At 37.1% G+C, this 11,821-nt stretch overlaps 2 protein-coding genes across 2 annotated transcripts; one reads left to right on the top strand and one right to left on the bottom strand.

Annotated features, from left to right (window-relative positions):
• Positions 1-5,431: 5,431 nt before the first annotated feature.
• CBG06189 lies at positions 5,432-7,569 on the top strand (the record flags this gene model as incomplete). The annotated part of the gene is made up of 3 exons (XM_002633376.2): positions 5,432-5,479; positions 5,529-5,607; positions 7,445-7,569. The coding sequence occupies 3 exons, from the start codon at positions 5,432-5,434 to the stop codon at positions 7,567-7,569; spliced, it is 252 nt and encodes an 83-aa protein (XP_002633422.2).
• Positions 7,570-8,825: 1,256 nt separating this feature from the next.
• Positions 8,826-10,287, bottom strand: Cbr-fat-6 (the record flags this gene model as incomplete). Its single annotated transcript, XM_002633377.1, has 3 exons — positions 8,826-9,604; positions 9,891-10,011; positions 10,171-10,287. 3 exons carry the CDS (start codon positions 10,285-10,287, stop codon positions 8,826-8,828), a joined length of 1,017 nt encoding a protein of 338 aa, XP_002633423.1.
• Positions 10,288-11,821: the final 1,534 nt, after the last annotated feature.

Raw genomic sequence — 11,821 nt, forward strand, 5'->3', positions numbered from 1 at the left:
TTCCTGATTCAACGGCTTTTAGAAACGCAACTACACTCTTGTCAATTTCAGATTAAAATTTACAGAATATGATACAAACTTTGTAATTGTTCTATCTTGTCTTACAGATTATTTAGTTGTCGGAACCAGCAGGCAAAAAAAAAACGAAAACCAAGAGAAAAGTTCTCAATTTAAGTTTCTCTGATTGTGGGCCGTTTTCTTTTCAAGTTATTCTATGATTTTACATGAGTAACAAAACTGACTTAAACCTGAATGAACTTAAAATTGAGCTTTAAAATCTGCTGTCTAGACATTTTATCCGTTCCCCATCTTCCGCCGGAGGAATTTAACAAAGAGTCGCTACAGAGAATTTTCGTAGTCAAGATGTTTATCTCAATGTTTTGTTGCGAGCACTTCTTTTTTAAAGGATTTTCTTCCAACAGAGACTTTCTGGGGTGAAAAACGTAGCTACAGAATTCGCGAGACTTGTCGACGTTACCAAATTTTCAGTTCAGATAACTTAAAAGAAACAACAGATCTTGGCGTTGTAATATTTGAGAATGAACGTAGGATAGTAACTGAAAAGTAAAAATAAAGCAAACATTTTTTTTGAATTTTTTTTTTGAATTGTTTGGTTTTTTTACCTTTAAGCGATAGTGACATTTTTTGAGAATGAACGTAGGATAAAAAAACAATAAAATTATTTAAAACTTCCAAGGTAAAAGCTCTAAAATGAACGACATCTGCTCTCTCACTTTTCAGATGAATTCAACCAATTGAAAAAAATGTGATAGGCTGTAGTATAACCATTTCAATTGTTGTTGAGCCTCGAGAAATCTGAAAGATTAAAATTTTCATACATATTATTCCGGAAACGTTAATATGCTATTTTTTTCATAAAAAAACCGAAAATCCGGGTTGGGGCACTTCTTGTTCTGGATCGAAACATGTAGTTGTCGATTGAAAACATTTCGTTTTTCGGAAGATTTAATCGTTTCTAACGTCTTCCCCGATTCAGATTCTAATTCTTTGTGCCCCACGAGTTATCTAGTTGTTCATCTTCAAGTGTGGAAATTTTTCGGAGTGCTGATTGAGCGCCATTAAGGATTGTCGGTTCTTTAGAAAAATCAAATTTTGATCACTTTCGTATGAAGGGATCTGATAAAACTTTTAAGATGTTTCACAAATCTATGTAAGAGGTTGATAATAATAGAAGTACCTGACAAGATGGAACTGATTTTTCTCGATTCCTGTGAAAAATATCAAATATTTGTCAACTGATAAAATGTTTGTGATATTATGATATTTATCAAGTGACAACTGTATCATATCTTTGACAAAAACCCAGATAAATTGGCTCAGAATGAAAAGTAAAGGGGAATTTTATTACAGGTTTTATGGTACTTTCATAAACTTAAGAAATATGAATTTGAAAAATAAAAATTTAAAGTGAATTTGCATCAAATATGATATTGGACCAATTTTTCCAGTCACTGAAGATTTCTGATTTAAGATTTTTGAACAAAATTCTTGACGTTGCTTGAAAAACTAAGCATTCGTTAAGCATTTCAGATTTCTCAAAACGATTTGATTTTTTGGTACTCGTTTCTTTTTTTCGGAAACATTCTTGTCTCGATGGACAATCTAAAAGAACCGTAGTACTTCCCGAATCCAACAGTCACGAAGTCTCCGTAGTAATGGAATATCATTCCGTCGGATCTCAGAGAGTTTTGTTCAAATCCCAGATGATCAGAAGATGAATATTCAAAAATTTTATTGTTCATTTAACATGAGGAAAACAAAACATCACCGGTAATTCAAGGAGAGCACTTTCACCTTAACTTTATGAACAGAAAATAGATTTCGGCCAACTCACTATCAGATAATTTTCAAGTTGGTATAGATTGCCAGTTGCTATTCAACTTGTTTTTGAAACTTTTGGCTCAAATAGTAGTTGTCCCGTTTTGAATTATTTTTTCCCTACATATTCAATGAAATTGTTATGATTGAGAATATTAATGCATCTGTATAATTGTCAAGTTTCTTCTACTTCTGAAAATCTGAAAACTAAAAATAGAGTCATTGATTTTTCAAAGAAATAGATACAATCTAAAGCTTCGAAAACACCATAAAAACCCGAAATACCGGTGTTGGCACTTCTCGTTCTGGATCGTAACATGTAGTGGTAGGTTGAAAACTTTTCGTTTTCAAGAAGATTCTAATTTTTTTCCACCGTCGTCTTCTTATCCCCTTCTTTTTTCTTCACGAATTATCTAGTTTTCAATCTCCGAGCGCGGAAAAATTTACAAAGGTAGAAGATCAAGGAGTAGAGCAAAAAAGACTCAAAGTACGAAAGCTCATCTCAGGGCATGTAGGAAAGTGTGATAAAGTAGAAAGATTTCAATATAATTCTGATATGAAAAAATCTGAACTGTAAAAAAGAAAATCTGGTGGTCGCTGAAAAACCAAATCGAGAATAAAAGACCGAAAATTTTAGGTTACGGTGGTTTTCTCTACGAGGACCGTTAGCTTTCCTCTTCCACAGCTCCAATTTTTTGTACCAGAATAATATTTGTTTGAAAAAAAATGAAAAAAACTCAAGAAAATATGTTTAAAACAATTCAACCAAAAAATGTTGAATGAAATTCAAAACAGAGCTCAGACAGGCGAATGTAAGAGAAATCAGAGTGATATTCGGTTACAATCAGAATGTTTGATCTTTCGGTATTTGTAAAACTGTTAAAAGACAGTGTAGTTTCGATAGATACCATCTAGAAGGTTGGGATACCGTATGAATAGTTGCGCAGCATTCTTCGTTGGCTATCGAGACATCGAATCAACAGTTTCAATGTTCGGACCCCAAATGATCAGAAGATCAACACATCTAAACACATAAACTTCCATTAATAAGGGAGTGGTGAAGAATAAGATAATTATTGAAGAATAAGACGTTTCAGAAACTGCTCCCTTTTACTCGATTAGTCCCTCTGGTGATTTCTTGATTTTTAACACTCTCTTCTGGGTTTTCAAATCTCCAGCGATCTTCTGCATTTTCAAATCTCAAACAATTTTCTGGGTTTCCAAACCTCAGGCGATTTTCTGGATTTTCAAATCTCGAACGATCTTCTGGATTTTCAAAGCTGAAACGTTCTTCTGAATTTCCAACTCTCAAACGATCTTCAGGATTTTCAAATCTCCAACGATTTTCTGGATTTTCAAATCTCATACTTTCATCGCCACTCTCGTCTCCCGATGAATCCATTTTTGCCCGAAATCCGATTTTCTAGTGAAAATTCAACCCAAGAAACAACAAAATTACCTGTAAACCTGTTAAATTCCGAAGAAAAAACATCGAAAAACCCTTTGAGAATTTTGAAAAACTCAAGAAAATAAGCGGGTGGTACCGGCGCGAAAAGGGGTACGGTCGCAGTCGCTTCGACTGTGCGAATTGGAAATCTTGGGAACCTGGGCGTCGCTTTGGACTGTTTTCACTTTGAGCCACTTTTTCTGGCCAAAAATTCGGGGGGTACAACGATTCGGGGGTACAAGGGGGTACAACTGATTTAGGGGTAGAAAATTAGTGATTCGGGGGTACAAAATGCCTGGGTAAATTTTATTTATCGTACCGCTGAGTTGAAATTTTTTATCTAAACGAAGCTGCAAATCATTTAGAGACAACGTTTCAATTCAGAAGTACAAAAAATACAACTTGATGAAAAACTTTGTACCCACGAATCAGTTGTACCCCCTTATACCCCCGAATCGTTGTACCCCCCGAATTTTTTGCAACTTTTTCTCGGTCTCTGTGAAAGATATCAAAAAGTTGTCAACCGATGCATTGCTTATCATAATATCAGAAGTGTTCCATCAGTTGAAATTTCTGATATCTTGCATAAGAAATGTTAAGATGATGGAGCTTAAGATTGGTAGAAGACCTTCTATTACAGGTTTAAAGGTATGTAAAATTGTTTTCATTCTGAATATTTTCTCCGGCTTGTGAACTGTCAAAAACCGAGCTGAAGGATTTTCTTTTACTTTACCGTTTATGGACAGTCAGTTCATAAAGTTTTACTGCATTCGTATTTTGGAACATGAATGTAAACGGTTTTCTGAAAAAAATTGTTTATTAATAAAATTTTCACTATTGTTTTAAAGTTAAAAAAACCTAACAATTCGAATTGTTTCTTTCTGAACATCTGACATTTTTGCTTTTTTTATTTTTTAATTAACTGAAATGTGTTCAATTCATATTTCCCGAAGAAAAAGTGAACTCATATAAAAACAAGTCTGAATAACTCAGAAACATCATTTGGACGATAAGAAGCAACCTCTGGGAGCATTGATAGTATACCTCAAACAACGTCATTTTATTCGAATTTATAGATTTCCATTTCCCGATTCTTCCAAAAAACTGTAAAAGTTTTAGAATGACTAGTTGTTTGCGGTCTCAACCCAAAGGAAAACTGAATTTCCCTGGAATTCTTCTCCGGTCTTAATCAAATTCACTGATTCTGTCTACGACAATTTTTCATATGAATGCACTGGCGGGAAAAAAGACAGGTGCACAAAGTTGTTTTTTTTCCAGTTCTGACTCATTTGATGGGAAACCAGTTAGCAGGACAACAGGATAAGGAGAAGCACGAAAATTATTGTTTTGCACAACGTACTGACGTTTTAGTTTGTTTCAAATTAACAGAAACAAACAAGGAGCTGTGATTTTCCGAAAAACATTTTGTATTCAAATGAAAACCTACGACCTCATATTAAAAAAACACCTTTTTCATCAACTGTTTTTTCAAATTATTTTTTTGCTAGGTAATAAAAACAAAATTCCACAATTGCATGACACATTTTTCAAAAAAGGATTCGTATTTAATGGTTATATTCTCTGAAAACATCACAGACAGATTTCGACCTCGAGAGCTCTGTTTTCGATGGGTGCTTCCAGTCAGTTATTTTTGAAAACAACCCATGCAATAATAATATTGTTTGCTTTGTCCGTCTGCAAGTCCCCGCTGTGTGGCTATTTTTCATTTTTATCGAAACTCCAATTCTGTAGCTTTTAACTACAAACTCTGTTGTATTCGTATCAGTCTCCTATTGATAACCACTCCTCCCATATTATCAGACGTTTTTTCATTACTTCATTTTTGAAGTGCATTATATGGCCAACAAGAGGTCAGTAATGTACGTCCAAGAAAAAGTCAAATACCATCCCAAACTTACCTAAGTGTCTCCACCAGTCGGTACCTTCTTCTTTCTTTCACTTTTTTTCTGAAATATTTCTCCCTGTTTGTCTCTCGCAAACAAATATATTTTCGTTTACATAAGCGAACCACTGTCCACTCTTGCTTCATTTTTCCCACAATCATTCTGTTCATTTTCCATTGATTTTCAGCTGAAAAAAGAAATTAAAATTGATCTGGAATTGACGGAATTCGGGCGAGAAATAATGGAAGTGTTCGTCGAATGGGCACCGAATGTTGTTCTTCTAGTTGGTGTAAGTTTTAAAAAATACCTTTTTATTCTCTCCAATTCAAAACTTTCAGAGTATGTCTATTGTATGCGTTATAATTCATATAATTCAATCGACAATTCGACCTCCAAAATGCTGTAATAACTCTTCTGGTTAGTGATTTTATGTGGTTAAAAATAATTGACAGTCAAATGATGCCATATGGTAAATTTAGTGATAACACAAGGTTATCAATCATATGAAGTAAACTGATTATTCTAATAAGATCAGCAGCATCACGGCCGTGCAAGATTTAACGCTTTGTCGCTAAATGCGTTGGCACCGTGCCAAGTCATCTTTTTTTTGAATTGAAAATTCGACATTCCAAGCCAAAATTTAGCCGCGTTGCGAGCCGCAACGCGCCCAAAAGAACTGGGACAACATTGAATGCATGCACCCTCTTGCAACCCCGTGCAGCATTCCCTTTTCATTTTGAGAAATTGTAAAAAGGGAACAGAGAAAATAGGAAAAGACCCCTGTAGAGCGTCGTTATTTTCTAACTTAAAGAACACAAAAACATGCCTGAAAACAACGGTTGAGATTCTCAATACATTCGCATTATATGCGCTAGCTCGGTCGTGGCCGCAGCCGAACTACCGTAATTATCAATTTTTTTATTTTCATATTTTGTTTCTCGATTTTCGACAGAAAACTTTAGGTGACGGTGATTTTCCTCACGGGGACCGTTGGCCACACCCACAAGATTGAAGCGCCGGTGGTGCGGAAACAGATGACTGGTAGTTCAATGAATTGAATGAGCAAAAAAATGTATAGGGATTTTATCCAGAATATCCAACTCTACAGTACGGGATATTAGGATATACAAAAAATATTTTTTTCGGAAATTTAAAAAGTTGATTTTCGGAAATTTCGACCATTTTCAGGGGTCTGGAGCTTGTCTCTCAAGTTACCGATCACACTGAAACTTTTGGAGGGTATGAAACAGTTCGAGATAGAAAAAGCGTTCACATAATTTTTTGAAAGTTCCTAGTTTTTTCAGCTTTTTTCCAACTGCTGAAAGACACTCATGTTTCCCGTTTTCAGTGAAATACTGCCCAAAAAAGGGAGCATTCAGAAATCGGCAAATAGCTGAAAAACTAAAATTTTCAAAAACTTTACGAATTCAAAGTTTTCAATTCAGGTCTGTTTTACATTTCCAAAATTTTTCGAAGTTATTGTAGACCGGACGTTATTGTAGATGAAAAACAGGGACTTGACTTTCGTCTGTTGATCTCTTTCGCCACGTAGAGGCTCAGTACATGACAGGGTCCCCCCCCCCCCCGCAATGGGGGACGTTCAGTGAAAAACACCTCGGACCATTGTTGGTTAATTTCCAGTTCTTTTTCACTGATAGGAAACCATGTCTACGCTATTCATAGTTTTTTTTCCATTTTTTAAAGATCTTTGATTAAATCTTTTGTAAAAGGGGGACGTTCAGTGAAAAATACCTAGCAATGAACCCCAAAACATGGCGACCCTTACAATTAGGGCCTTCTAGCACTTTTTTAATGGATCAATCAAAAGATCAAAAAGGAAATGAAACAACAAAAAGCAACGTAGGCAAAGGGCTTATCTACAGAGAGAAAATGCTTGTGAAAATTATGCAACAATAAAGTTCTAAGAGGGAGATTTCACCAAACCCGAGTTGTTTTCCAATATGTGGAATTTGTTAACGTGGACAGAAGGAGGGGGCGAGACCCAATAATGGTTGATTCATTGCGTTACGTGAAGAAATTTTTTTTGAAAAGCTATGCTTTTAGGTGACCTTTTCAAAAAGAGAAATCAAAAAAGTGAAGAGCAGACCCACAAACAGTTAAATAAATAGGTTAAATTGCTCCGAAAGCGCACCAGCCAGTTGTTTGAAGCGCCGGAGGCGGTATAGTCATAATAAACAATTTAAAACTTCAAAATAGTTTCCGGAAACTATAATTAGAATCAAATGATTTTCAGGAACCCTAATAATAGGTCTTCCACAAGTTCATCCTCATAATTCATTTCAATATGTTCGACTTGAAAGCCAGAACATTGAAGCGGACTCGTGGCACAAAACAGCATATCCGGTATTTGATGTATAATATTATTGGTATTATGGTTTTCTCGAATAATGAATAAACAATTTTATATCACTTGAATTCCATTGGAAACATAATAACACACCTACATATTAGCCTCTGACATAAAGATGCCTGAAACATCCAAATGTTCCTAAAACCGCCCTAAAGCCGACGGTTCCTCAACCTGCGATTTAATGCTGCCTTACAATTAGATCCGACCCTCAACAAAAGTTACACCCTCTGTTTCTTCAGACGGATTCAACTCATATGTTCCATCGATTCATTTGAGTTCTATCGATTTTTTATTTTTTTGAAATCCCCGAGATTCTGCAGATTTCGTAAACAATTAAGTCGATCTTCTTAACTGGAAGTATTAGGTTGGCAGGAAAGTAACTGCCCCTTGTTTTATTTGTGAATAATACAAAAGCAAGATTAATCCAAGATTAGCCGTCGTGGTCCGCGACATGTTGGCAATGTTCTGATAACTTGTGGATACAATACCTTCAAAAGCCAGCTAGCCGCGAATCAAAGTAATCATTTTTCCTGCTTTTCACATAAATGGTGCAAATTTTCGTATTCTCTAGATGAGGTTGTATCTCTTCGAATATACAATAATCTGATAGAGCTCAGTCGGGACTATGAATAGGTGAGAGAGAACGGTCCCGCTGAAGCTGCCCAGGTCTGACTTGACTGCAGGTAAAAAATGAAAAAACCTCATGTTCACGGAAAGTCACGCCGTACCTGAGCCGCTTTGGCTGGACGGTCCTCCTTTACCCCCGTTAAAGACCTGATTCAGCTCTATCAGATCATTGGTTATTCAAAAGTATACGACGTCATCTGGAGCTTAAGGACTTTAACACACTTGATGCCTGAAAAAATGGACTGGAGGGATACTTTGACTTGCCACTAGCTGGCTTTTGGAGGGATGGTACCCACGAGTTACCTGAACATTGCCAACATGTTGTGGATCACGACGGTGCATATTGCTAATTCTGGAGTATTCTTGTGTTTGTGTTATTTACTAATAAAAAAATGGACAGGTACTTTCCTGCCAACCTAATACATGCAGAATACTTTTTTCAATCCTGTGAGCAGCTTGAATCTTCAGCTTCGACATGCTCAAAGTCACTTTCTACCACTGGATCCTTCTTTAAGTTGTTGTCCGAACTTATTAGAGTGAATAAGAAAATTAAAACTCTTCATTGATGAATACGGAACAGTAAACAAATAACCCGAACGATTGAAAACAGTACAGTGCAAGATTAGACATCGTCATTTTACATCATTGATTTTTCACGGTGCTCTTCACTTCCATGCTTGAAAACCTGCCGGCTGATCACCTCATCGGCTACTGTTTTTCTGTCATAGACAAGTCCAAGAGTAGCTGCTACGTCGATGAGAACGCGTGTCCAGTTGTATTTCAGAGAGTACTCAGAAGTACGATAATCTTGTGGGAAGGTATGATGGAAGTTGTGGCCTCCCTCTCCAACAGCAGCAATTGTGGTGAAGACATTTTCGACTGGAGAGACAGAGTGATCATATGGCTTCCATCCGAAATAATGAGCCGCACTGTTGATGCACCATGTGGCATGAAGAGTGAAGCAATAACGGAAAGTGGCGGCGGTGTAGAAGGCAATGAAAGCAGTCTCTCCCCAGAAGTATACTGGAATGATTGTTGGAAGAACGAAGCAAGAGAGAATGACGAGTGGGAAGTAGTGTCTTCTCTGGAAGGCAAGGACTGGATCGTTCTCAAGATCAGACATGTCTAGCTTGGCTCCTTGTTCCTTGACTTGTGGATGCTTACGGACGAGAAGCCATCCCATGTGAGCGAAGAAGAATCCACGAGTGGTGTTATGTGGATCAGCATCAGTGTCAGTCCATTTGTGATGGCAACGGTGATCACGGGCCCATTCGATGACGTCATTTTGGAGGGCGATGTTATTCAGAAGCATAAGGAAGACTCTCATTGGAGTCGTAGCCTTGTATGATTTGTGGGACCACAGACGATGGGCACCAGCGGTGATTCCGAATCCTCCGAAGACATACAGAAGGAAGGCTGAAAATTTAGTTCATTACAATTAGTTTTCATGATACATTCTTTTTATGTATTGAACTTTTAATGCCCTCTTGAAACTCCGTTTGCTGATAATATTATCAATCCGGAATATTCGAGAAGCACACACCGTTTTTCCTAATTCGCCCCCCCCCCATTCTCATCTGGTCAGACCTCTATCTGTCTTCTTTTTCGGAATCACGCCATATATTTCTCAACGACATGAAATGTTCAACTACTCTCTGTCGCTGATCAAACTGATAAAAAACGAGGAAAAAGAAAGACTCACTGAAGACGACGGTTTGCCATTTTGCTTCAAAAAAGAACTGGTAGAGACCGATGGCGGCACCAAAGTGAAGAGCTGCGAAGAGAGCCACGTTGCGCCAGACGATCTCCATTTTGTATGGGATCTGAAATATTGAAAAATGGAATGTATTAATCAAAAATTGGTCAAATTATTGTTATGAAGTCAGTAAATTTACTTCATAGTGAAATCATAGAGAAACATTAAATAATTTAATGAATATCTACAGTCCCTGGCATTGAACATAAAATTCCAGAATACCCACATTTTTGCTTTCTTCTTGAAGTCTGGTAATCTCATCAGGATTCACAGCCAAATACTGGGCTTCTGGAGCATCCTTCTCAATCTTTTTGGCAATCGTTGAACGAGTCTTGACGGTCATTTTACTGTCTGTTTTCTGAAATTAGCTAATTAAAAATCAGGTTTATATTTGGATTCAAGAAAGAAAGGAAACTCTGAAACTTTAAAGCAAAAAAGTAAACGAAGTATGAGTTGTGATGCGTTTCTTCTCTTTTATATTCAAGCATAGATCTAGTCGTGTCCGTAGTTGAAGTGGGCGGAGCCAACCATGTCCAGCTACACTACGCAACCCTTTGCCCTGTCCCGTCGTCTCATATCACACCATTTCTGATACTGGAGAAAAAGGTGGGTTGGTTGTTTTCTGGGCGACACTGAATAGCGTATAGGAATAAGAGACACAGAGGAATTTTGTTGCAAAACGATTGCGTGAGGAATTGGAAGGATCACAAAAGAAACGAGGCAAATTAATTAAGGAGGAGGAGGTGGTTGTGGTAGTAGGCAAATTTCAAAGTTGAGGACTATTCATAATAGATTCATGTGGTCTTTTAAATCTTCGAATCAAAACACTTACAAATCACGTTTCTTGTTTTTTTCATGTCAGAAGGTCTGCATGCTCAAGTGGTCACAATGTTTCGAAATGTGTACTTTGAGAAGTTTCCAGACTTTTTTTGACTTGAAGATTGTTTGGAAATAGGTCTTGTCCAACCAGAACAAATAAATAAGATCGCTTGTTGTGAACTAAAGTGTACCTGATCACCAGACTTGTTCCACCGGGAAATCGGGATTCCCGCTTTCCCGGTTTTCCCGGAAATTTTCGGGAATTTTTCCCGACAGGAATTTTCTCGAATTTTTTTTCGGGAATTTTTTCCGACGGGGTTTCCCGAAAAAAATTTTCACGAAATTCCGGGAAAACGGGAAATTTTCCAGTCACTGTTTTTCTAGATTTCTCAAATTTTCAACTATTTTTTGCTTTTTTAATAGTTTTCAAGCAAATGCAGCGGACGCTTTTGAGAAACTTGAAGAAATCGACAAATCTCAACATAACTTGAGAAAAACAGACAAAATTCGCTGAAAAACCAACTTCCCGATCTTTCCCGATTTTCCCGAAAATTCCCGAATAATAACTTCGGGAAAAATTTCGGGAACAAATTTTCCCGAAAAGATTTTTCGGGAAATTTTTCGGGAACCCGATTTCTCGAAAAATAATTTCGGGAAAATTCTCGGGAACAGGAAATCGCGAAAAAATTTTCCCGAACAAGTATGCTGATCACAGTTATTCCAGATTTCTGATTGAATTTTTAGTCTACTTTACAAACTCTTGAATCAGCTACATACTGTTCTCATAAACTCTACTTTGTTCCCATCGGAAGCATTTCTTCATATCTGTCATCTATCCTTCAAATTGATTACACACAGGTGATTCGCGAACAATCCGTTACGGACGCTCCGCGTTCGCGCGCGGTTGAAATAGGAACCGCATACGGACCGCACGCCAACCGTTTTCAGTAAATAGCCGTACATTATTAGGATTGATCCGTATCCTGTCCGTTCGCGAGCTCCGTATCCGATCCGATTGCGAATCATAACCAAACGGATCCGTTTGCGAATCAAATGTT

The sequence above is a fragment of the Caenorhabditis briggsae genome, assembly GCF_000004555.2.
Source record: "Caenorhabditis briggsae complete genome, chrIV, whole genome shotgun sequence".
Taxonomy (NCBI): domain Eukaryota; kingdom Metazoa; phylum Nematoda; class Chromadorea; order Rhabditida; family Rhabditidae; genus Caenorhabditis; species Caenorhabditis briggsae.